The sequence below is a fragment of the Dromiciops gliroides genome, chromosome 3 (genome assembly GCF_019393635.1).
Source record: "Dromiciops gliroides isolate mDroGli1 chromosome 3, mDroGli1.pri, whole genome shotgun sequence".
Lineage (NCBI taxonomy): Eukaryota > Metazoa > Chordata > Mammalia > Microbiotheria > Microbiotheriidae > Dromiciops > Dromiciops gliroides.
Window position 1 is genome coordinate 64,588,473 of NC_057863.1, and position 27,621 is coordinate 64,616,093.

The 27,621-nt window shown below is 39.0% G+C and overlaps 2 protein-coding genes across 3 annotated transcripts in view; one reads left to right on the plus strand and one right to left on the minus strand.

Moving 5' to 3' along the window:
- The window catches only part of FARSB (phenylalanyl-tRNA synthetase subunit beta), an 84,276-nt gene extending 69,053 nt beyond the window's left edge, over nt 1–15,223 (plus strand). Inside the window, exon 17 of the mRNA XM_043992450.1 lies at nt 14,943–15,223. Coding sequence (XP_043848385.1) covers nt 14,943–15,094 — 152 coding nt within the window. The 3' untranslated portion in view covers nt 15,095–15,223. The remainder of the gene's footprint in view (nt 1–14,942) is intronic.
- A 7,642-nt stretch (nt 15,224–22,865) lies between these two features.
- SGPP2 (sphingosine-1-phosphate phosphatase 2) overlaps nt 22,866–27,621 on the minus strand; it is a 142,251-nt gene continuing 137,495 nt past the window's right edge. For both annotated transcript variants that reach the window (XM_043992451.1, XM_043992452.1), the window contains exon 5: nt 22,866–27,500. In XM_043992451.1, coding sequence (XP_043848386.1) covers nt 26,955–27,500 — 546 coding nt within the window. In that variant the 3' untranslated portion in view covers nt 22,866–26,954. The remainder of the gene's footprint in view (nt 27,501–27,621) is intronic.

The following is a 27,621-nucleotide window of genomic DNA, read 5'->3' on the forward strand; positions in this document are numbered from 1 at the left end:
CAAAGAATGAGGAGATAGAGAAAGTCTGTGAAGGACTTGATAAAGCCCCTCCACATTAAGTTAACAGATGCTTTAGTACTTGGCAGTATCCATTGGAAATTGGGCACGGGGGAGAATGGTGAGAAATATGTTGAAAGATATGAGTTAAATTCAGGAAATAGAAGAAGCCAGAGGCATATAAATGACTATAGAAGCCTCAAGCCTATTTATCACGAATGCCTTCTTCAAGAGGAGTGTGGAGGCAATCACTGAGTAGTAGACACTGAATAATATCGCCCCTGCACAGAATGAAGTTGACTTTATCTTAACAGAGAGTATTTAGCGTTGTTGGACTCATTTCCAAATCATCCATTTCTTAGTACAGAAATCAAAATCAATACTAAGCTAGAAGAAAGAATTTTAAAATGAGAATATATGCTAAGAATTTAAAACAGTTTAAAATTAACTTATTTAAACAAATTATTGATGCTGAAAATTAGAAATGGATGTCCACATGGATGGCCACCATTGCCCATGGAAAGTTTAACCAACAGCAATAAAATGGAAACTTTGGCTTGGGTCTCTGTTGATTGGAGAATGGCTGGCCAAATTTTGGTATGAACTAAAAATAGTGTATTCTTTAAAGATTGTTGACTATGAAGTATTCAGAGAAACTCAGGAGTACTTGTATGAATTCCTACAGAACAAAGTAAGCAGAACCAAAAGAATAATACATATAATAACCACAACAATCTAAAGGAGAACACCACTCAATGGCAGCAGAATTAATCATTTCATTGATCATCTGATGAGGAGCTATACATTCCTCTTCTTGACAAAGAATCAGTGCAAAATGAGGCATGTGCTGTCAGACATGATCAACACATTGGTACTAATTTTTTTTTACAAGAGTGGGTTCTTTTGGAGTTCATACTAGGAAGTGATAGCTGTATAAAAAATAGCATCGATTAAGCTTAAAAAAAAGTAACCACCATAAAGCATTTGCCACTCAGAGGTCAAAAGATCCTAGAAGCTTTCTCAACCAGAAAATACTGTTTGTCCTTCCTAAGTGGTAAGATGTGGCAAACAGAAGCAACACTATTTTAGACGATGGACTTGTTAATTCTTACTGAGTAGGATGGGGAAAGATGATGAGCAGTGGAGGGAAAAATGGGCTTATTCAAAGCTTAGTGAGAGGACTAATTAAACTGCATCACCTGAGAGCATTTAAAGATGAAATTGGAAGGAAGATAACAAACCACAGTAAACTGTTTTCTCCAGTGGCACATTACACTTGAACTCTCTCATCCCTTTCCCGGGGTGCTGTATATGAAACAATATACATGATACAAAAGAAAGCAAAAATCAGAAGATTACCTGGACCAGACTAAGCATACACAAAGGATCCATTCTGGAGGGTTTTGAGACTCAGTGATCAGGAAAAAAAGGAAGAGATCCCAAAAGATTGGGAAATAATCGAGTTTGTTGTTGTTCAGTCATGTCCAACTCTCTGTGACCCCATTTTGGGGTTTTCTTGGTAAAGATACTGGAGTAGTTTACCATTTTCTTCTGTAGATCATTTTGCAGATGAGGAAACAAACAGGGTTAAGCTATTTGCCCAAGGTCACACAATAAGTGTCTGAGACCAGATTTGAACTCATGAAGAGGAGTCTTCCTGATTCCAAGACCAGTCACTGCACCACAAGACTTCATTATTACTTTAATTTTTAAAAACCAAACAAAAACCCTATACCTATTTTTTCATCTCAAGAAAATCTTTATAAGGCTTTATATACAGATCAAAGGCATCCTTGATGAAAAAATGAAAAGGAAACAGGTATACTTTTTGAAAGTATGGTTGCTTTTTTTATTTTTATACCCACATTTTCTCCCAGTCTCCCCTCCCTACCAAACCTTCAATCAAAAAGCCACATAAGCAAAACCAGCTGACCCAGCAACAGTGTAAATCAAATTTCATGGACAAACCTGTCATCTCCAACCCTAACCATGAGGATCATATGATCATGGATTTAGAGCCAGAGGGTCCTTATAGCTGATAGACTCTAACTTCTCTTTTTTACAAATAAGAAAACTAAGGCACAGAGAGATTAGGTGATTTGCCTAGGGCCATTGAAGTGCCAGAGTCAAGATTTGGTTTTTGTTTTGTTTTGTTTTGCAGGGCAGTGGGGGTTACGTGACTTGCCCAGGGTCACACAGCTAGTAAGTGTCAAGTGTCTGAGGCCGGATTCGAACTCAGGTACTCCTGAATTCATGGCTGGTGCTCTATCCACTGCACCACCTAGCTGCCCTAGAGTCAAGATTTGAACTCAGATTCTCTGGTTCCAGATCTAGCACTCCTTCCACTCTTTGGAACTAAGATTTGTCATTTCAATTAATTGGGGTCTGACTACCTTTAAGTCATGTTTTCATTTATATTATAGTCCTTCCATGTGTTCTCTTGATTTAGTTTGCTTCACTGCATTATTTCCTTCACGTCTTCTCATGTTTTTGAACTATTTCTTAAAAGACTTGAGTTCAAACCCAGCCTTAGACACGTACTAGCTGAGTGACCCTGGGCAAGTCATTTAACTTATATTTGCCTTAGTTTCCTCCTCTGTAATAATAGTACTACCTCCCAGGATTGTTTTGAGGATAACATGAAATATTTGTAAAATACTTTGCAAACTTTGAGGTGCTATATAAACTCTAGCTGTCATCATTATTATCACTAATTCTTTATTACATTTGTGTACTGCAGTCTGTTTAGATGCTCCCCAAGTGATGGGTAACCATTTTGTTCCCAGCTTCTTTGCTAACACAAAAAGTGCTATTGTGAATATTATTGAACCTTTTTATTTTCCAGAAAAATTAGACTAATTCACCTCTTTACTATATGTGTCTGTCTTCCCACAACTCCACTACTGTTGCTGGTTTCTGTCTTTTACCATCTTTACTTCTTTGAGGAATGTGATGTAACAACTCATGTGAATTGTTTGAATTTTTATTTTTTCTCTCTTTTAAATTAACTAAATTAGTTAAGTAAGCTCAGTTCAATTGATCCAACATTTATTTAACACCTGCAATGTACAGACACTGTAAAAATGAAAAGCAGTCCCTACCCTCAAGGCAATTACATATACTCTGATAAGTAAAATTTTAGGAGGGAGAGAGTAGTCACTACCAGGGGCTTTAGAAAGATTACGTATGAGGTAGCATCTGAGTTGAACCTTGAAGGAAGGTAAGGATTCTCAGATGTAGGGCTAAGTCAAGAGAATTTCAGGCATAAGGGACAGCCTGTACAAGGCAGAGCACCAGGAAATGGACTGCTGAGTTGGACAATAACAGCTAGACCGGTGCAGCTAGAACCACAGTAGAGTGGTCTACATTCTGGTGCACGTGAAGGGGAAGTATTATTAAATCGATATAGAAATACACATGGCAGCTAAATGGGGGGGTGGGTAGGTCTTTATATACCAGGAAAAGTTTAATTTTAACTTAGAGGCAAAATGGAGCCCCTGGAGGGAGATCTTTGAGATGGGGAAATGGCATAATTAGGACCCATGCTTTATGAAAATTATTTTGGCAGCTATATAAAGGATTCATTGAAAAGGGAAGAAACTAGAAGCAAGGAGACCAATTAGAAAGATATTGTAGTAGTCCAGGAAGAGGTGATAATAACCCGAATTAGGATCATGACAGTGAATAGAAGCAGCCAGTTGTGAGATGAGGTGGAACCAGGATAGAAAGATGACAATTGATTGTTTAAGAGGTATATGAGCAGGAAGAGATTTGAGGAACAATCCAGGTTTGTGAACATGGGTAACCTCAATAGAAATAGGGACCTTTGGAAGAGAAAGTAGATCATGGAGAGAAGAAAATGAGTTCCATTTTGGACATGTTGAGTTTGAAGTAGGTGCGGAAGGGCCATCTCTCTCTGAGCTCCAGTCCACCATTGCCAATCCAAGATGTCCAGTGACAGTGATGTGGGACTGGTGTTTAGGTTAAAAAATGGGTTTGGGAATGAGAGTTTGGAAATTGTTTGCATAAAGATAATGACTGAACTCCTAGGAGCCAGTGAAAGCACTGAGTTTAGAAAGAAGAAAGAGCCCAGACACCTAGCAGAGTTCTTGGTATATGGTAGTGCTTAGTAAAAGGCTGTTGAGTCGATGAATGCTAACCCTCTACTACTAACCTGGGACTACATTCTTCATTACTTATGCGTTGTTCCCATGTTAAACCTAACAAGGGGCCATCCAACTTGTGCTTGAAGATTTCTAAAGAGGGGAACCCATCCCTTCTATCCAATTCTATTCTGAGGTAATTCTGATTGTTTGCCTCTTAAAAATAACCACAGTTTACTTTTCGTTACGCCCGTTGGGGCCAAACAGAACAAATCTGATCCATTCTCTGTATGAACAGCTTTTGAAATGCCTGAAGACAGTTATCATGCCCTTCCAGAGTCTTTTTTTTCTCCAGGCTCCTTCAAACAATTCTCATCTGAACTGTTCACCATCCTACTTGCCTTTCTGTGGATACTCTCCAGGTTTTCACTATGCTTCTTAGACCAGGGTGCCCGGAACTGAGCATAAAACTCCAAATGAGACCTGACAAGGGTATAGGACGGTACTATCATCACCTCTCTACGTCTGTAAGCCTTGAGCCTCATAATGTAGCCCAGGATAATATTACCGTTTTTGACTACCACATTTTACTATGGACTCATTTAGTTTGCAGTGCACTAAAACCCCCAGATGCTTTGACCAATTGCCATCTATCTTTGCCTCCCCGTTATAATATTTGTGGAGTTGTGTTTTTTCTTCCTCTTCCCAAATACGAGACTTTCTTTTTTTTGCTTTTTGAGTTTCATCCTATTAGATACAGCTGGATGCTCTAGATCCTTTTAGATTCTGACTCTGTCATCTACTGTGTTAGCAGTCCCTCCCATCTTTGTATGAACTGCAGGTTGGATGAGTATATCATCTGTGTCTTTAACTAAGTCATTGATAAGAATATTAAAAGAGTTCAGGACCAAGTAAAAATTCCTGGGGTATTTCATTAGAGCCCTATCACACCCCATTCACACTGATCACCAGCAATTACTCTTTGAGTATGACCATCAAACCAGTTTAGAACCCTTCTGATCTCATCTCTGTCTCTCCATTTTCCCTATAAGAATACTTGGTCAGAAGCTTTGCTAAAATCTATGTAACCTATTTACAGAATTGCCTTCATCTGCCTCCAGATTTTAGTAGTACTATCAAGAAAGGAAATGAGGTTAGTCTGTCCTGATCTGTCTTGATGAAGCCTTCTTGACTCTTGGTAATCACTGCTTCCTCTTCTGGATGTACATCAGTTGACTCTTTAGTGATCAATCAGTTCTGGCATTTTGACAGGAATCAAAATCAAGCTCACTGGCTTACTAAGCTTCTGTACTACTGCCAACTATAATTGGCAGACTGTTCTCTTTCCCTTTTTTTGAAAACTGAGACAGTTGCCCTTTTCCCATTTGCAGCCCCTTTACCACTTTCCATGAATTCTTAAATCTCACTGAGAGTTGGCTCAGCATTGAATCTAACATTTCTTTTAGGACACAAGGACTGGCTTTACATGGGCCAGGTTACTTGAATTCATCACAGGCTGTCTTTCCTTTTACTTTACTTGGGTATTGAATCCCTGCTGATCATTTTTGTTCCATCACTTCTATTTTTTTTTGGGGGGGGGGAGGCAATGGAAGTTAAGTGCCTTGCCCAGGGTCACACAGCTAGTAAGTGTCAAGTGTCTGAGGCCATATTTGAACTCAGGTCCTCCTGAATCCAGGGCCAGTGCTTTATCTACTGCACCACCTAGCTGCCCCCCATCACTTCTATTAAACATCAAAATGCAATTAAGGCTATTTCTGAAACTGAGCCAGTATTTTCCATTATATGTATTGTGCATCTTCATATAATTCCGTATTTTCTTGTTCATCGAGAAATCATGTGTTTTATCTTTGTCCTCCCAGTCACCAAAGCACAAAGCTCATCTCCAGGAAAGAGTTCCTTTTGTAACCCCTAAGAACTGGGATAGTTGGAGGATTTTTTTTCTATGAGCGAAGGTTTTTTTCCAGTTTTTTTTTGGGGGGGGGGGTTGGTGAGGCAGTGAGGGTTAAGTGACTTGCTCAGGGTCATGCACCTAGTAAGTGTCAAGTGTCCGAGACCAGATTTGAACTCAGGTCCTCCTGAATCCAGGGCTGGTGCTTTATCCACTGTACCACCTAGCTGCCCCCTGAAACTTACTTTTAGTAAAATCTGGAGGGGGCAGCTAGGTGGCGCAGTGGATAAAGCACCAGCCCTGGATTCAGGAGGACCTGAGTTCAAATCCAGCCTCAGACACTTGACACTAGCTGTGTGACCCTGGGCAAGTCACTTAACCCCAATTGCCTCACAAAAAAAAAAAAGTAAGTTTCAGGCATATTTCCTGATGAATTAGGATTTTTTAAAAATGTATTTGCTATTGGGTGTGATTTAATTTCTATCCTTGTCTTGGAGAGTGTGATCAGCAAATCTTTTGATGTCTTTGTCACTAAAATTATTGCTAATTAAAAAACTACTACTTATAACATTTTAAAATTTCATGTTGAAGATGAACAGAAATTAGGTTCCAGGTCAAGCCATTAAAGAAGTAGAAATGTAATGGAAATCACAATAATAATAGCTATTTAGGCTATGAACAAACAGTTCTCAAAAGAAGAATTCCAAACCATTAACAATCATGTGAAAGAATGTTTCTTATCAGTAGTACTAAGAGAAATACAAGCCAAAACCTCCCTGAGGCCAAGGATGCCAGTGACAAAAATAAAGGCCTCACATCAACCAAAATATTTATAGCATCACTTTTTGTTGTAGCAAAGAACTAGGCCCATTGATTTGGGAGTGGCCAAACAAATTGTGGTTCATGACTAGGGATATTACTGTGCTCTAAGCACAAAATAAACATGATAACTACTTATAACCTGATGAAAATGAAAATAAGTAGAATCAAGAAAATAATTTACACAGTGACACAATGCAAATGGAAAAAAACAACAACCAAATCATACCAGAATTATGCAAGATTATGATAACCAACCATGGCCCCAAAGAAGAGATATGGAAGAGTACCTGTACCTGCTCTACTGCAGAAAGGGGGGTCTGTGGGTGTGGACTATTGCCTTTAACACCAGACCTTTTTATATATTTATTAGATTTGTGGAGCTTATTTTTTTAAAGTATTTCCTGGAAGGGAATAAGGGAAGGAATTCATTGGCAAATATAGATGATAAAAAAAGATGTCAACATTCATTTAAAATAAGAATAGCTAACATTTTTATAGCACTTTAAGGTTCACACAACATGCAAGGAGCAGAGTGTTGTGGTATGTAGAAGGCTGGGCTTGGAGTTATGAAGACATTTCAGAGCTGTACAAACACTTAACTTGTCTGGAACTCTTCTCATCTGTCAAATGAGGGGATTGGACCTTAGGACCTCTAAGCTTCCTTTATGTGTTTATGCATATGTGTATACATACACATACACACATATGTATAGATATAGATATTATTTTATCTTCACAGGAACCTCGTTAGGTAGATATTTTTATTACCCCCATTTTACAGATGAGGAAACTGAGACTAACAGTCAATTGACTTGCCTGAGACCACACAGCTTGTAAGCACGTGAGGCAGTATCAAACTTGGGGCTAAGACCCTTGTTCTCTACTACTGGATTGGGATTCAGGGAACCAGAATCTCATGATTCTGCTACTTGCTGTGACTTTTGGCCAATTAATTTTCCTCTTTGAGCTTCAGTTTCTTCATCTGTATAATTAGAGGATTGGACTACATGATCTTTAAGATTATTTCAAGCTTTAATATCCTACGAAACATGAAATGTTTTGAATGGAAACTAGGTGCTCAAGTCCCTGGCCACTAATTTATCCATCCAAGTCAATTAAATAATTTGTTCCCTTTTTTTTAGAGTCAGGAAATTGTTCTTGAGAAGGGCCTGTGAAAACATTGCTAGAATGGTATCAACCTCTTCCCCCTTCCCACCCCGCAATCCTGCCTCAGTCCTCAGTGATCTAGCTTTAACAGTGTGATGTTGGGTCAGTGTTCTGAGCATTGCTTGAGGTTTTTCACATGTAGCTTTTTAGAGGTAATTTGTTTTTCATATCAGAAATGGTCTATAGACATTAGTGACACCTGAGAACCTTATTCATCATCTTGCATACCTCAGGTCGACTGTCCCTATTTATAGGCCAACATTGTGGGTTCGGTAGCTGTTATCCCTACTAGTTTCATCAGTAGCTTTGGGTAAGAAATTGCCTAGGAAAACACTTTGTGCATTAGTTTTTTTCTATTTCTCATATATCTACTTCAGTCTGGTGAGGCTTTTTGAATACCAAGCCTGTCTTTTTATGATTCCGCCCCTTTTCTCTTTTCATGCACTAATTTTCATATAGCTCCTGTTCGCAAACTAAAAATGTTCTATAATAAGCTACTTGTGTGTAAAATGAAAACTCCGATGTAATAAGCAAGAAAAACTCAATCTGTTGTAGTGTTGTTTCTTATACCCTGAGTTTCCATCTTTTAAGCAGTGTGTTGAATTATTTCATCTTTATTCATTACCTTCAGTGTAGGGGTAGATTTTTGTAAATTGCTTTTGTTAATTAATATAATTCCCAAATACTTAAATCTAGTGAAACCAGGAAATACCTACTGGCTCACCAAAGGAGGATGGTCCTGTGACTTTTATTTTGAAATTGTTAAAAACCTAGCCTAGGAAAGGAAGCAGAATAGTGTAGAAAGAGTCCTGGGCTGAGATTCCTCAGGCTGAGATGTCAGGGACTGCCTTGCCACTACCTCCCATTTCTGATGGAGTGAGGGGTTAGATTAGCCACCTTTCTTCTTTGGCTCTATGATTCTTTAGGTACTGAAGAGATGTGAAATGTCGTTGAAAAATTTTCTAGAAGCATGTCAAAAGGTGATCTGATTAGTGGAAGTGTTCAGGACATCATTTGTACTTTGTAAGGGAGGTCCAGTAGAAGTGCCCATGAGCACAGTGTGCCATGTATGGGTAGGAAACAAAGTCTGGTCGAGGTTAAAAGAGCAGATTTACAATGGCACATTCATGGGTAATGGTTAGGTCCTTCTAGCATACTTTGTTGTACCTTTGAGGTTTGGAATATTGGGGGTAGAGTGGAGACAGTGTACTATAACTCTAGTTGCAGGGTGTTGCCCATTATAACCTGTTGGCCCACTTTTAAAATAAATCCAGTTTTATACTGAATAATCTTGACAGTGACAGCTTGGGATGCCTGACTCTAGTATTCTTGTTTAATTGTTTAGTATTTGCACTGTTAATTAACTAATTTTCTCTTTTAAGTAACGTGAAAAGTGACAGCCATGAAAGTCAATTACAGATTTCTTCACACATTTCAAGATGAAGAAATGCTGGAGTTATTTTCCCCTGGTTACAAGGAGATGATTTGTTTTACAGCATGGAGTGTTGGGTATTTCAGTGTGCTTCTATAAAGGTGGAAGTATACTGAGTCAGAGCCAGTAAGCTCTCTTTACTTTAGAAGGAAGGTTTGCCAGGTTACTGTATTTAATGGGAATTTTGCCGCATCCTGCCATATTATGAAATGTGGCCACTAGCACAGCACTCCTACCCGAATTCAATGCCATGGGGTTAAGGGGGACTCCTTATTTTCTCTGTTCCATTTGCCTTTGCTTTAAGAGTTAATGACATCTGCAGGTGTGTTCGGATTAGCACTGTAAAGTTTTGTAAAGGCCTTTTCTTTCTTTTGATGTTCAGAAAAGGATGAAAGATAGCCATTGAGCTCAAGGGATTAGGTCTACTACACTTTAAAGACTTGAGGGACCATAAATATTTCACTTCAGATGTAAGTCTGGAAGAAAATGGTGCTTTATATTGTTGGAATTCAGTCTCCACTTACAAATTTGAATAATCTATACAGAAGCACTTTTCTCCCAAACAAAGTCGTTCTGAAATCTGAGCAAATTTAATACACCCTATTCTGGGGATATAACTCAATAGCCAATTCTGCTTTTCCCTTACCATATTCCCAGGGTTTTCCTCTTCTGTAAATGACTACTTTCCCTCTATTCTCTTTCTCAGGTTTTTCCTTCTTTCCCTTTTTGCAAACTCAGTTATTCCCAAATGAGTCCGTAAACCTCCTGGTCTGAGAAGAGCTGCTCTTAATAGACGTATATCCTGCTCAGACTTAGGTTGCAGTGGGGGCTGATCTCTTTGGTTTGGTGGATTTTACATGTTATATTTTTTCTTCCTTAGAGACATAGAAAAAGGATTTTCTTTTTTTGTGTGTTAATAGTATATGTGGAAACCAATGCCATTTTAGACAATTCTAGTTTTTGCAACCGGTACTTACCTAGAAAAGAAAATGAGGAAAGACAATAGAGTAGACCCCTATATCTTGATGTAGACATGTTAAAATTCAGCTCCTTCTTTGGGGTTTGTCAGTAAGGACTTCTTTCCCTCTGAGTCTTCTGAAGATGAGTTATTAGCTCCTGTAGAACTGGAATGGGGTAATTTGGATTTTGTTTTGATAGGTCCAAGCCCATTGGCAAGAAATTAAACAATTACTGTCTTTCTCACATACCATGACAAGTTGAAAGGATAATTCAAAGCAAAGATTTGAAATGCAATCAGTTCCCAAAATGGATCAAAAGACAAGCCCCTGAGATGTGTATGTAGTGGGGTGGTAGGTTAGAGAGGGAGAGCAGTGAACTTACAGATCTGTGGGTGTTTCTGTTAATCTCCCTGGTAGTAGACTCTGTTCATCTACCATATGGTAGATCTAATTAATTTGGCAAGTTTCTCATGAACCATTATGATCTTTATGCTATTGTAAGACCTTGTTTATGGATGTAGTATATATTTTATCTTTTTAAATACTGGTTTAGTCCATTTTTTTTTTCAGATATTGAGCATCTTAGTGATAAAGTTGTTATATTTTAGCTGATTGAATGCAAGAACAACTTGGTACTGGTATTACTATGAAGAAATGACTGAGTAGTCCATTTGCTAAGGTAACCCAGAGGGAATTAATTTAATAGCCAATGGCAAGGGATTTAAGATTAAGGAATTCATAACCTCATGTTTGATAATACTACTCTGATGCTTTGAGAATTAGGGGCCTACTCAGTTACTTCCTTAAGCCTCAACTTCCGATGCTTCGTGGAATTATAGGAATGAGCATGTGTAAAGCTTTCTCCTAACTCTGGCCTATAATATTACTTTAAAAGAAAGAAGGGTGCAAAAAGAAACTGTGAAAGGTGTTTGGCAACCAGCAGGATAGGGAGCTCACCAAGCTCTTTGAAGGTCAATTAGCCAGAAAATGTGCTAAAGACTAGGTACTGTGTTGGATTACTGGCCTAAGAATTACCCCCAAGGTCATCAAAGTGGTCCTACTGTCTGAGGAAAGAAAGACAATTATAGATGTTGAGGAGATGCTACAAAAGCTTTAATTAAAGGACTTATTTACACCCCACTAAGTCTTAGAAATTAAATTCTTATTTGTGCTAAGCTAACATGGCTTTGGTCTGGGATCCCATGTAGTATTTCAACACAGAATACAGTCTTCCTGAAATCTGTTTTATGTGGTAAGCCATTTTACTGTAATGGATACCAGGAAAGCTGACGATTAACTACAGCACTGGAAACTGGAAGGGAAAAAAAGACTGTGAGCTAGCTGTCTTTTTTGGTAGAGAGAGGGGCTTGAGGGGAATAATAGGGAAGATGGTCATTTCTTTTCCATCTTCATTCCCCAGAAATCCTCAAGCTCCATCTGATGGGTAACAAACAAAGCCTGAAAACAAAGAAAACCAGACTTACCTTCATTCTGGCATTTGGAATTTTGAAATCTTATCCTCCAGATAATACTATTGCTCTCAGATCATTAATTGGAAACTTTATTACATCAATGTGCTTTTGTTCTCCCTTGATTTTTTTACAGGGTGTGTTTCTTGTATTGTGTGGTAGGAAAGCTTTCCTTAAACCTTTAGCTACCTCCCATTTACATATCAAAAGTCTAATCCCATATTTAAAGCATTTCTAACAGTCACAGCTTTCCTCCTCCCCCCCCTTCTGTGTAAAGTCTTCAGTTTATGTGTCTTGATCCTGGTTATATCTTTATTACAACATTAATCAGGCTGTGAGGTGGCTTATGCCACCATGCTACCTGGCATTCTTTGTGTTGACATTAATGATTCCCGATGCTTACATTTCGAATGATTCTTCCCTTGGAAATGACTGGTACATATGCACCCTTTGTGCTGATGAAGCAAGTCTCTTGCCTCTCCTGTGAAATGGCATACTCCCAGAAAGCTAAGCTTATGTTTTATTTGGACTATTACAGTTAAAAAAAAAAAAAACCCAACCCAATAATGTGGCTGTGTAGGTTGTTTTGACTCTGCTTCAGTTTCTAGCATTGCATTTCTACTTTGAACACTCTAGGCAAAAGGCACTCTTTCTGTTTCTCTTGAGGCTTTTTTTCTTTCTGAGAATGCAGGCAGACCGTCCAGAAGTAATGCTTGTGTGCATCTCAATTTGTGTGTGTGTGTGTGTGTGTGTGTGTGCGCGCGCGCACGCGCGTGCGCGCGCACGCGCACACACACGTGACAGCAGAGCACAACTCTGTTATTTAATTACACCCTAAAGTCAATAAGAAACCTGTGAGAAGTGTTCAGTTCATGGGCCTGTCTAAAGGAGCCAGGGAGATAGAAACTTGCAAGAACCCTTCCAGCTCTGTAATTCTGTGATTGTACTGCCTAATGTGACTATACACAGACTTCATTTCCTAATTTAGTATGGGCAGTTTTTGCTTTGTTGGAAGTTGTCTGCTTTTTAATTTGGCCTTTCATCGAAAGAAGTAACACACCATAATGCTTCATTCATTCATTTAACCAATTAAGCAACATTTGCGTTTTACAACAACCAGCAAGTCTCCTCATAATGAATTCCATGTTCCTGGTTATTTATTTCCTGGTAGAATAGTGTTTGCTTTTTATTTTATTTTTCAGTGTGGATTAGCTTACATATATAAATAGGGCCCTCTAACGTGTAGTTTTTTAAAAAATTTAGTCAATGTAAGATGAAGTTCATTGAAAGTACAAAAAAGTTCCTGTTTAATAAACAGCAAAATCATCTTATTCAGTTTTAGGAAATGAAAAAAAAAATCCTTATTGCATTTCAGATTGCGTTAGGAGTGTTTCAGAAATGTATTCTTCCTCCCTCAATTTCCCTAGAAATATTAACCTTCTACCGTTAAACTGGAAAAACCATTTTCTTCTTAGGATAGTTTCTATCCCAAGACTAGTTATACTTGGTTATGGTTTTCCTATTGGATTGTTTTGGCTAGATAAAAGGACCCAAGTTCTCATCTTTGTTCTGCCTTTGACTAGATGGGTGACCTTGGACAAATCTCTCCCTCTGTAAAGTTCAGTTTGCTCATTTATAAATGTGCAAGTTTGATTAGATAATCTCAAAGGTTCCTTCTGCTTCTAAATCCTATTAGCAAGTTATCTTATAAACCTAATATCCCAAATAACACTGATCTTAGGATCATTATTTGAGAACTTAGATTTTTATTAATTTCATAAGTGAAGGGAGCAGAATTTATTAAGTGCCCACTATGTACAGGCACTACGTTAAGCACTTTACAGATATTATCTCATTGGATCATATTTTCTCATTTGTATTTCATAAACCACTCATTGACTAGAAAGCAGCTTTGTGTAGATTGCTGTCATAGTGCATACTGATTTTTAAAATTTCATGCCAATAAAGGTTCTGGTTAGTCATGAACTATTGGCCTGATCCCTTCTTTCCTATGTGGTAGTTGAGGATGAGACAGCATGAGGAAAATTTCTCCCTCTCAGTAGATAGGTAAAGAAAGGAATCAGTGATGCCAAATCTCCCAAATACGATTAGTCATCTAGAGTTTGTAGACTGTTCTGGGGGGGGGGGGCGGGGGGGTTGCTGTTCAAATTGCCAAGAACTATTAACTTGCTTATCTACTATCAATAAATTGATTTATGAAAACCGAAAGTCAGAGACAACTTTCTTCCTCTTTTTAAGGTAAATAAGAGAAGGAACCCAGACTACTTTGAGGCTGTTGGTTTTTTTTTTCAGTGTCTCATTGTAGATGTCCCCTTTCCACCCCCCAAAGTGCTCTGAAAGCTCTTTTCCAGACAAGGAATGTTGGTCACGTTCCTAGTAACATGGCATGTAATCAGACATGACAGTTCCCTTCAGTCCTGATGACAGTGTGATTTATCTTTGTAAATGTCTTAAGGTAGAAAACAGTTAAGTTTTAGACAGTAAAGGGTGTTAGTATAGCAAAACCTATTTCAAAATCTCTAATGTGAAAACGGGTAGGGATTCTTCACTTTTTCTCTCCATTTCTTTTTTTTCTGATGTAGTTATGACTGATCAAGAGAGAAAGCAGCATGTTTATGTAATTTTTGTATACAGTTACACAATTGATTTCTTCCTGCTTTGAGTTAGAAAAGGCCACTGTCTTCCTGTCAAACTCCACCCCTTTTAGATAAATCTGGGCATAGGTCTTTGAGATATCTTCTGACTATAGTCCTCCACCTATCCTCTCTTCATTCTTTACAGGGTCCCATTGAACTGAAACATAAATCTCTGGTTTTCTTATCCTTTTTTCTTTCTCACTGTTTCTTACAGGGGCTGCTGGGTGAAATCAAAACCACTGCTTTTTTTAAGTCTAGAAAGTATCAGAGAAACACCATCTTCTCAGGATCAATAGCTTAAAGAAAAAATAGCTCTTTAAAAAAGCAAACTCATATTCTCAGTGTTAAATATGTTCTCAGTGTTAAATGTCTAATGACATTTTTGCCTGGAGAAACATTGATTTTTCTTTCACTCTCTGTTTTTCAGGCTCTGCTTTCTTCCCTGGACGATGTGCCGAGGTCTTTGCAAAGGGTCAAAGTGTCGGGAAGCTCGGAGTCCTTCATCCCGACGTTATTACCAAATTTGAGCTGACCATGCCATGCTCTGCTCTAGAAATCAATGTTGAACCCTTTTTGTGAAAATAGGGCGATGTGCTGTGAGCCTCCCCAAAAGGCTCCCCTTTCTTTCCCCCTAGTGTCTCTAAGTCCTCCATAGGGAACATGCATTTGTGCTTTAATGTTTAATAAAGTAGAACAATGTTGTCTGGCTCCATGAGTAAATATCTTCCTTCTACTGCAATTAGGGCAGCTTGTGCAATATAAGAATGTGGTATCCGGGGACAGCTCGGCCATTGTTGGGTGAAAGCCCAGCATGTTACCAGAGAAATGTAATAGCAGAGTGCATGATCAGTTCTGAAAATCAGAAATGTTCCGCAGACATCAGAGCCTCACACTGTAACTGATTACTTCTGCATAACAAGAATCTCGTTCTTTTCTTATAGCATGAAATAAGATAATTGATTAGAGCAAATGTTGAACGAATGTGAGCATAACTAAGGGGCTTAGCTTTCGTTTTGTCCATTTGTCATGTGCTCATCATTGGGAAAAAAAATAATAAAGTATCCTCATTTGTTGAAGACTTTGAGTATTAGGTAATCAAGATTTGTTATCTAGATTTTCTGCTTGTTTGCTGTGTGGTAATTACTGCCTTTGAAGTAATTTTGAAGTGAAAGAAAAACTGAGAGATATTTGTTTTTGCATATAATGTGTTTCATTGTACCAAGAGTTTCCTAAAATAATCAGGTTGGTACAACACCAAAGCCTGGCTTTGCTGAAATTTCCCAGTGGAGACGTTTTAAGTGAGTGGCCTTAATGTATTTAAACTTCATAACACATTTGAAAATTGTTCTCTTGTCCTTCTCGGTAGACTTAGCACTATAACCAGTTGAGCTAGGAAGAAATTCATTTACATGAAGTCAGGTATATAACTAAAGAATTGAATTTTTCCTTCTTTCTGGGGGAGGAAATCACTCTTTGCTCCTCTACCTGGGAAATTGCTTACACCTTTTCCTCCATGGTTCTCTCCTTTCCTTGCCTTATTCTTGAATACGCTTTACTCTTGGATGCAAGTTCATGTTGTGAACGATGCATCTCCTGAATGAAGAGGATGGGTGAGTCTTTTAGAGAGCCACACCTCACCTAGTTGACATGAAACTCACACAGAAAACACAGATGTCCTAATAGATACCTATAAAATAAAGTCCTAAAAGGGGAAAACATTGGTTGTGTTTCCCAAGTCAACACTGAACCTAGCTAGCACCTAGCCCATAGAAAGTACTTCTTACGTCGGAGGAGGGACAAATCGCGCTGGTACATCCAAACAAGAATCGAAGGGAATCTCGAGCTCTCATCTTACCCCTGTAATCTTAGTGTGAAATTTCTGAATGGGAAGCAAGGCACTGTATCTTCATTACTGAAAGCCACTTTTCACAGAGTAGGGAACCGAAGAAACAAAATCACATTCCCTTTGAGTGAATGGAAGTGCCCTGAAGGGAAATTAGAACCTCAGATTTGAATCAGCCTGGTACAGATCCTAAACCTTTCAGTTACAGTGTCACCTTGGGAAAGTCACTTACCTTTTCAGGGCTTCATTCTCATCTGTAACATAAGACTGGACAAGATGGCTTCTGTGGTCAATTTCAGCTCTAAAATCCTATGAATGTAACATAAAATTGATTACTAAGGCCTTATTTTTGTCCAAATTCTTGAAATATCTCAAATGACTAGTTGTTTAGCTCTTTCATGAGAGTTGGAGAATAAGATAATTAAGAATTTTTTAACACTGGGGGCAGGGGGAAATAAGCATTTACTAAGCACCTACTACATATGCCAGGCACTGTGCTAAACATTTTACAAATATCTCATTGGATCCTCATAGCAATCCCGGGAAGTAGGTGCTAGTATGATCCCCATTTTACAGGTGACGAAACTCAGGCAAACAGACTAAATGACTTGCACAGTGTCACACAGTGTAATACTTTCCTTAAACTGGTGTAGATACTTTTTTTAAAGTATTTTTGGGGGGTGGGACAATGAGGGTTAAGTGACTTGCCCAAGGTCACACAGCTAGTAAGCGTCAAGTGTCTGAGTTTGGATTTTAACTCAGGTCCTCCTGAATCCAGGGCTGGTGCTTTATCCACTGTGCCACCTAGCTGCCCCTCGTGTAGATACTTCTTGTTGGAGGTGATGGGCTACTTAGTTACACAGGGTTCTGTTTCCATCCAACCTGTCAGTGCCTTGGTGTCCTCAGATGGCTTTGACCAAGGAAAACAGGCATATAAGATGAGCAAAAATGCCCTGAATTACTAAAGCATTGGATGAATAGGAAATCCTCAGTTTCACAATAATATACTAATCTATAAAGATCTCAAATCACCTCATGGATGTTACTGAAAACCCTCATGAGAATTAAGGAATAAGAGCTGTTCCCTAATCAAAAGATTTAAACAGGTAATTTTTTGTTTGTTTTTGTTTCTGTGGGACAATGGGGGTTAAGTGACTTGCCCAGGGTCACACAGCTAGTAAGTGTCAAGTGTCTGAGGCTGGATTTGAACTCAGGTCCTCCTGAATCTAGGGCTGGTGCTTTATCCACTGCGCCACCTAGCTGCCCCCTTAACAGGTAATTTTCAAAGGAAGAAATTCAAGAAATTCAACAGTCATAAAACTATTCCAGATCATTCATAATTAGCAAGTTAGAATTTATATAGTACAAAACATTTACATAATATATAATAAATAAATATATATGAAAACATATACATACACAAATTTATATAGTTTGCAAAACACCTTTAAAAAATGTTATTCTCACACCAACCTTTATGATGGAGCTATGAACTAGTCCAGCCATTCTGGAAAGCAATTTGGAACTCTGACCCCAAAAGTCACTCAAATGGGCATCCCTTTGACCCAACCATACCACTAGTAGATCTATACATCAGACATATAAAAGTTGAAATGATCCATGTGTACCAAAAAAAAAAAAAGGCAATTATTAGTGGCAAAGAACTGGAAACTAAGGGTATGCCCATAATTGGGAAGTAGGTGAACAAATTATGGTATGTGAATGTAATGAAATATTATTCTATTGTAAGAAATGAGGAAAAATATTTCAGAGAAACTTGGAAAAGCTTGTATGAACTGATAACATTGTAAAGAAACAGCTTTGAAAGACTTAAGAACTGATCAATGCATGCATGACCAGCCACAATTTCAGAGGACTCACAATGAAACATGCTGCCTACTTACTGAGAGGTGATGAATTCACAATGAACCATAATTTTTGGACATGGCCAGTAAGGGAATCTGTTTGATCAACTATGCATATTTGTTACAAGGAGGTTCCCCTTCCCACTTTTTCCCCCCGTAATGGAGTTGGGGGAAGGGGTAAAATGGAAGGGAGGAAAAAAAAATAAATGCTAGTTAATTGAAAAAAAAAACAACCCTAAATCTTGAAGAAGTAATAGCTCACCCTGTAATATAACTTAATGGAAATTACAGTAAGCCAGTTACAGAATGGAGGGTATCAAACTCTAAAGCCAGCCATAGGCTCTACTAGAAAGCAGTTCCTTTATCAGGACTCACTCATCTACATTTGTACATGAAGCTGGTAAGTGACAAGTGGGTTGAGTGCCAAGTCAGTTGGCATTCATATCAAAATTGAAGGGTGCTGAGCTTACTGCCAGTACTACTTATGGGAACAATGCCCCGAGGCACATGATCACAATTAGGGCTGAGAATAGCTGCCCTCAGTGAGAAAAGACCAGAGGAGAAAGCCAAGTGAATTTGTGCCTCTGTTATTAAATCGATAACTGGGAAGAAAAATGGCACAGGGGCCTTTTAGTTTGTCTTGATTTCAGCTAAGGTTGCGTCGTGTTTCAGATTGATATTTTGCTTTCTAATAGGCAGAAGTGATCCTCTGAAAAAGCTTGATCAATGAACAGTCTACACACATTTCTTAAGAACCTACTTACTTGTATAGCAAGCACTCTACTAAGCAATGGAGGCACAAAAGCAAAAATGAAAGTCATTGCCCAAGATATTTAACATTCTATTGGCTGGGAAAGGTGTCTCAGAAGGGGAGCTTAGCAAGATCACACCTGCTGGTAGCATTGTTTCTTCTATTTGTAGGAGGTGATGCTGTAGGGGAAAAAAAAATCCGTGTTCTTTGTCTCTAGCAGATGGGTTTTTGCTTTATTTTGATTCACTTTAAAGAATTCAAGAACATAAGATTTTGCCTCTTTTTTAAAATCTGAAGAAAAGCAACCTTCTCCCCCTTAATCCTCCCCAAAAGTCAGTCAGAATTATCAGAAAGAAACTGACATATGACATCTGCAATATTGAGATCTCAGAACTTGCCAAACCTGCATATCTAACTAGTATAGAGTAAGCAGAAGATGCGATCCTGTTTTTTGCCTGTTTGATGCAATACCTTTAACTCTGGAAAACTTCCCCCATGGCCAGCATCATAACTTTGTTTCTCAAAGAATGAAAATGGGGGTATAAATATATCATACAAATAAACCCTGACTCAGGGACTAATGGAAATCAATATGTGGAATCATCCAAATGCTTTGGTACTTATAGACAGACATTGCTTAAAGATGATCAGAATTGGATGGGGTCAGTTGGGCAGTTTTCTGAATTAAGGTGAACTTTGTGTGGGGAGAAAAAGGATGTAGAGGGACAGCTAGGAGGAAGGGTATTTTGAGAAGGGAAGAATGGATAAGGATCAGAAGCCAGGCCAGTAACTATTCAACAAACACCAATCAAAATATTTTCCTTGTGCAAAGCCCTGTGGATGGTACTAGGGATACAGAAACAAAACCAAAATAATTTCTGCAATCAAGGAATTTAGATTCTATTTGGAGATGGACATGCACGGACCCGTATAATGCAAGCTAAGGAGGGATAGGAGAAAGTAGAGATCCAGGCAATATGTGCAATGTGTAAAGAGATGACTTTCAGCTGAGAGTGGAGGGGCAGCAGGAAAAGCAAACCTGAAATTAGTATTGAAGGAAGATGAAGATTCTCAAAGATGGTGGTGAGGAAGACATCCATTCTAAACATGAGAAGGCAAAAAATAATGCATGGCTTGAGATAGGTTATCATGTTCAGAAAAGAGGCATGAAGTAGATCAGTTTGGCTGGAATACTGTGAAATGACTGGAAAGGTGGATTGGAACCAAATTATGGAGGACCAGGCTAAAGTGCTTGCATCTTCTTCTAGAGGTTTTAGAGAGACACTGGGAGTTGGAAGGAAACTTTTATGTATGGGGGAGGGCATGAACATTTATATGGCTGGAGATTCAGGTTATGAGAAATAACATTAATGAAGAAGAAGCTCACTGGTGAAATGTGTTGGAGGCTTCTTGAGTTTGGAATGAGTGTGGGCCAGAGAAAACCACTACAGATGTTTGAGTAGGGGATCAACCTTATGAAAGCAGTGTAAGGAAGATCATTCTACCAACTCGGTATAGGATGGATTGGAGAGGGCCGGCACTGGACAAAGAGAAGTAGGCATGAGGTGACTGGGATGACATTTGGAAAAATGGGAAGAGATCAGATTCAAGACCCATTCAAGAAAAAAGGCATTAAGACTTGATTGGGGGGGCAGCTAGGTGGCGCAGTGGATAGAGCACTGGCCCTGGATTCAGGAGGACCTGAGTTCAAATCCAGCCTCAGACACTTAACACTTACTAGCTGTGTGACCCTGGGCAAGTCACTTAACCCCAATTGCCTCACTAAAAAAAAAAAAAAAAAAGACTTGATTGGGGTGAGGTGAAGTCTTAGACATTTGGAACAGGAAGTTAAAAGACAACAACAGTTCCAAAGTTTTGAAGTTGGGGAAGGAATTGGGAGGGTAGTCTTTCTGTTGATGACTATGGAGAAACTCAGGAAGTTTATCTCCACAGGAAATGATGATTGTATTAACTCACCTTCCTGTAATGCTTTAAGGTTTGAAAAGGGAGGAGAAAGAAATGCCTTCACTCTTCAAAATGCTAAATTTTAGCTAAAGTTGTTCTATAGACATTCAGAAGGTCGCAGTGGTCTCAACGACAGAATGTCTCATAAATAACTAGTGCTGGTTTCATTGTTGGTTCTCTTGGGCTTAAGCAGAAATTAGTGATGTTTACTCATGGTCCCTTTCAAACTATATTGATGTCTTTCCTGCTTAGCATAAATAATACAAATTTTTGCATACTGATCATAGCATAACTACCCATGTTCTCTCTCCATCACAAAAAAATTTCTTCCTAAATGCTTCAAGATGGATTCCCTAAATATACAGTGGCAAGCACAGATTCCGCCCCTGCTGGATCACTTTCCATGGTTGCATTGACACCAAGAGAACGCAGGTGAAAAATAATTTTTAAATGGAATAAAAGCTAATACGAATAGGCACCACTATTGTGAAGTTCAGTTGTTTGGTTTTTTCTCATAAACGAGCACTGCGTAAATCTTTACCAGTAATACATAGGTCTTTAATCAGACCGTCTCATCAGTTGTGAATGGTTGTGTGGTCCTTGAAGACAACGGGATAGACTAAAGTCTCAATCTCTTCCAACCCTAAGATTTTATTCTGTGATTCTTATCAAGCCTTTTTTCCTTTCTTTCTCTACTCTCCATACACAATGATTCCCCCGTAGTGCAGAGGGAGTTGACACAATTGTCTTGCTGTTGGAGTTACCTCCCTGAAGACGAGTGATGACTTTTTGGAGCAGGAACAGAGCACATTCTACATGCTTCAAAATAGTGTGGCTACTCATCAGTCACTCAGTAAGCATTTATTAAGCACCTACTATGTGCCAGGCACTGTGCTAAGCACTAGGGATAAAAAGAAAGGTAAAACTCCTTGCTCTCAAGGAGCTCGTATATATATATATATATATATATATATATATATATATATATATATGTGTGTGTGTGTATATATATATATGTGTGTGTGTATATATATATATATATATTTTGGTGAGGCAGAGGGTTAAGTGACTTGCCCAGAGTCACACAGCTAGTAAGTATCAAGTGTCTGAGGTGGAATTTGATCTCAGGTCCTCCTGAATCCACCCCCAGAGCAAGGTGTTAAAAGACAGGAAAGGTAGGAAGGAACCTGGTTATGAGGGATTTTAAATAATACACAAAGAGTTTGATCCTGAAGGTAATAGAAAGTTATTGGGGTGAGGGGTGGGAAGAGGAAATCGAAGGTCATATGATCAGACCTATACTTTGGAAAAACCATCTTTGCAGTTTTGATCAAGTCATGTCCGACTCTCTTTGACCCCACGTTGGGGTTTTCTTGGCAAAGATCCTGGAGGGATTTGTCATTTCTTTCTCCAACTCATTTGGCAGATAAGGAAACTGAGGCAAACAGGGTTGAGTGATTGTCTGAGGCCAGATTTGAACTCCTGTAGATGAGTCTTCCTGACTCTGGGCCCCAAACTCCATCCGCTGTGGAGCTGTTGTATTACTAGCTGTGTGACATTGGGCAAATCACTTAATCAGTTTACCTCAGTCTCCTCATATGTAAAATGAGCTGGAGAAGGAAATGGCAAACCCCTCCAGGATCTTTGCCAAGAAATCCCTAAATGGGGCCACAGAGAGTCAGAAATGACTGACAGATGACTAAATAACAACACAGTGAGAGTAGGCAGCAGGCAGCATCGTCTATAGTAACCTCCCTGGGTGCCTCAGTTTCCTCATATGTAAAATGAGGGAGTTGGAGTACATGGTCTCTGAGGTCCCATGCAAGTCCCAATGTTTGATTCTACATCATGGTCCTGGAGGAGGAGGGAAGGGAGGGAGAGGGCTTGTTTCTCCTCTTCCCTCCCTTTCCCCTCTGATTGGCCTCATTTAATAGTCAAGCGATTATACTGGTAGCTACATGGTGACTGACTTTCCCAAATAAGAGCTTCAGCCCTGAGTGATTAGAGTCCCATGCTTATGTTGTTGTCTCAGTTTCTCTACTCAGCTCTAAAGAACTCCCAGAGAAGTCAGTCTAGAGAAAGTAAGTAGGCAGAACACAGGCTTTCAAAAGCATTTAATGTACAGCCAAAGGTCAAACCAGCAAGATGCTTTTCTTGGAAAAAAAAAAAAGAATAATTTACATGCAGTATATAAGCAACCAGATGAACATCCTCCAAAGACAGAGGCAAAGCATATTGACTCGTAAATGCCACCTGTTCTGGTTACATTTATGGTAGCCGACCTGTTATTCCCTTGGCTCAGACCTAAGTAGAGAGCCTCGAGCCGTTGCTTTGGGGATCAGTGGGGTGCAGCTTCTGAGGGTCCTACTCAAGTGACCCTTTGAAGGTCATATGCTTGCTCTGTTTATTTCCTTCCCAGGACCCTGTCTGGCTTCAGGACATTGAGTAAAAGAGACAAGAAATGACATGTGCTAAGGATTCCAGGCGATCCCCAGAAGCTGGAAGAGATGGATAGGAGAGGCACCCAGCTCAGGGAAGGGAAGAGGGAAGAGGAGATAGCTGGAGAAAACTGTAGAGGGACTCCTGTGGAAGGAGACCAATTTCCAAGGGACTTGTGCTATTCAGGTGCTGCAAAGGAGTGGTTGTTTTAAAAGTCACACTTGGCCAAGGCTGGACAGAAATCCAGGGGGCAAGCTAAATGAGACTGACCAGTAGGGGGCGTGCTGCCATCAGAGAGAAAATGGTAGCATTCCAGAAGAGGCCTTGGGCTCTCCCCACCCCCAAAAAGAGAGATTTTTGTTTTTGTTTTAAAGAGGTAAAACCACTCCCAGAAGAGATTAGTTGGAGGGTTTAAAAGGCTCGGGCACCCCCACAGCAGATTGGATCATATGACCTGAGGGGTCCGTTTTTAACCCCTTTAGTCTCCAATTCTAGGCAACTGGAAGAAGAGATTAAATAATAAAGAGGAGTGAAGGGAATTGACCCAGGTCCATTATCAAATACCATTTATTAAAAGCAATCTTTGGAGTAAGACACTTTTTATAGGAATAACCCCTTGGATTACTGAAAGCTTTAGCCACGTCAAATAAAATGTGACCCATTAACCAAGCAAAAGGTATACAAAGCAGTTACCTCTAGATTTTTCACATTATAGCAACTAAAAAAAAAAAAAAGGAAACGTTTAGTGAAAGTGAGAATTTGCATAACTTTGTTTATATATTTTATATTTACTTATCCCTGTGTCCCTGGTAGCCTCTCAACTGAACAGAAGCTCTCTGAGGGCAGGGACTGTTTTTTTTTTTTCCTCTGATAGCTAACATTTATAGAGCACTTTAAGGTTTTCATAGCATTTGCATATTTTCCCTATGTCTAGCCAAGTTCCCTGCATATATTATTTGGTTGAATTGAATTTATTGCCCTCTTTCGTCAAACAGTATATTTTAGAAAGTGCAAGTGGGAAAAAAAGAACCACTTTGGTAGCAAAATACATGCTTACTTTTTACTAATTAGCTTTGGGCATGCTCACAAATCTAAATGATGTTACATAGTCCTATCTTCAATTTTTTTTTTTTTTTTTGGCTAAAGAAATTCAACTTCAGAGAAGTCATACAACAATTAAGTTGTGGATCTTAAGATAGAAGCACGTGGGAATTAGGATTCCTCTACTCTCTGTTGCTGCCACTAATTCTATTTCAGCTTATGATTGATTATTAAAATAGTCAAGTGGCAATTCATTTGCTTCCTCCCTTATAGAAACCAGAAATGCATAGACAACAACTCTCAGAAAGAAGCTAGGACTTTTCCCTACCCTTTTTGTCTTAAAGGAGCTGTGTATTACACAAAACCCCAAAGAATGCCCCCCCAAAGGATGAGGACACTCAATTAGGAAAAGGTGGTTGTCAGTTTTCAGATTAACTTAAGTGTTTTATGGTGAGTTTAAATAAGACTAGAACCTAAATATAGGCTATATTCCTAAATGTATTTTTTTTAATTGCATCATTTAGGTAAACACTGAGAAATAATAGCATTAAAGGCTTCACTCAGGTTTTCTACAAGCCAAACTTGGGAATAGAGTCTGACTTATGCTCAAACCGATAGGATACCTAAGAATCTCTGCAGCAGGTAGATTGTCTAAATCTTTAAATGGGACATTGAGGCTAACTTCCAGTGAGAAATGTATGTATCATAGCATACTAGGTTGGATGAAAGCTTGTGGGTAAGAGGCACTATGACCCCTGAAAAGCAGGCATGTCCTCATTTGAACAAACTGCGTAATATACACAATGCATATTTTCTAGATATGTGTGAATATGTGTATAATATATACATATATTATATATAATATACATGTATACACACATATAAATATAGATATGGTCACAGATCCAGAACTGGAAGGGTCCTCAGAGTACATCTAGTTCAGCTCCCTTATTTTAGAGACAAGGAAACAAAGACTCAGAAAGGTTAAACAATTTGCCCAAGGTCACAAAGGTAGATAGCTTTAGAATAAGAAGCAAAATTTAAATCCAGATACAGATTCCTTCTACTGTACCCCTCTTCCTATCCATGCATACACACACTTTTTTTTTCCCCTAAAGAGAGAACCTGGGGCAGCTAGGTGGTGCAGTGGATAAAGCACCAGCCCTGGATTCAGGAGGATATGAGTTCAAATTTGACCTCAGACACTTGACACTTACTAGCTGTGTGACCCTGGGTAAGTCACTTATCCCTCATTGCCAGAGAGAGAGAGAGAGAACCTTTTTTAAATTGAGCCAATCTTATCTTCTTTTCAAGAGCTAAGGAACATCTAGAAGGGGGAAAGGGTTTTTGTTTGTGTGTTTATTTAGTGATTTCCCACAGACTAATAATACTTTTTAAGTTTATGTGTTGCTTTTCTGCAAAAATAATCTTACATCTTTCACAGTTGTCCTGAGATAAGGGAACAAGGTGAAGGAAGAAGCAGGATATTAATCCCAGTCATTTAATAAATGAGCGGCCTCACTAGGACAAGAGGGTCTGTCCAATGATAGATAGCCAGGCTTCCACTCCATGCATAAACATAGGAAACCTACATTTTGCTCATTTGGAGGGAACAACTAATTAATCATACTTCTCAATCATCTGTAGGATTGTTGTCTGGAATTCTTTGAAAGAAGGAAATACGTGAAGATGGATGCCCAAGCTCTAATTCAAAATGGATTTGTAGGGATTAAAGAAAATCCTGATATATGGAATCATAAACAAAAGCCCGTCATATATCTATGCTCTTGCTGACCAGATGTGGATCTTGCCAATGACTTCACACCCAGCCATAGGCTTTTAAAGCCAGGTTTAATGGTGGTGATTTGTCACTAGCTTTGAGAAATGTCATACGATGCTATTCAAATTTCCCCAGAATGGCAACTAATGCCACTCTGCCCACAGAGTGCCATTGGATGGGGCACCACCATCTCACCCCAGCCAAAGTTCCCATTCTGGTTGGAGAATCCAGGTCAGTTTTTCTGCCGAGGAGTGAAGGAATATCTCTTAGGTTTTCCCTTTGCCAGCTGACTTTTCTAGGACCTAATCAAGTCTTGTGTAATCTTCCTTAACTTACTAGATGGCATCTTGTACCTTATCTAGGTCATAAGATCATTTTCTGAAAAATAACAAAGGATCCTAAAAAGATTAAAATAAGGTTATAGTTATATTCTAGGTTTAACCTTGGAATGAATATGAAATGGAACTTATGAACTAGAAATACTGACTGGAATTTTTTTTCTCATGCTATGTCGTCGTTTACTTTATTAGCCAGAAAAGAAAGGCACATGGCATACAAAATTGTGTGTGTGTGTGTGTGTGTGTATTCTTGGGAGTGACAGAGGAAAGGAGAAGCTGGTAGACTGGCACTGGTGGTGGCAGTAGTGATGGTAATGGTGATGACAGTGGCAAGGATGGTGACTGTGACAGGTACCCATTGCATGGCCTTTCAAGGACTACATTGTCTATATGGGCTCTCTTTCAAGTGTACATTGCTCAGAGTAATCCCAAAAACTGATGGAGCATTGGCACAAATACTGTCGCACAAATGCCAACTGAAGAATATGTTACAAATTTGTATGGTACTTCAATTTCCAGTCTTCGTCTGGCTTCTTTATTCCTGGTGACCACCTTGAACCAAGAGTAAAGCACTTGGAGTGAGAGATTTTGCATCAGTTGACGAACCAAGAAAACCACCCCAATTCCAACCATAAACTTGGTTAGCCCCAAGACTAACATTTTGGTTGTGAATGGTGGGATGCTTTGTATGGCTGACTCCGTGGGCTCAGATACCAATTTGAAAAAAGGATTGACCCAGAATCCAATGGTTCCTCCAGCTCCAGCTGCTAGAATTGTGGTGGTGTCTCCTCTAGTAGGAGTATAGTTATCTGATACTGGGTAGTTGTAACATAAGAAGAAAGGCACGACAAGAATACATATAGGGAAGAGCAGGCTGGCTGACTCCAGGTGATCCATGAGGTCCCATGCTGGGTAAGTGACCGCGATGAACAGTCCACTAATCAGAACGCCACCAATCACATCCTAAAGCAAATATGAAAATAAAAACAAAAGTGAATTATCAGACTGTAATATAGGTATGATTCTGATGTATTTGTTTTTCTGTCTCTTCGTTGTATAATTTAGGGGGAGGACAGTGTCCTGA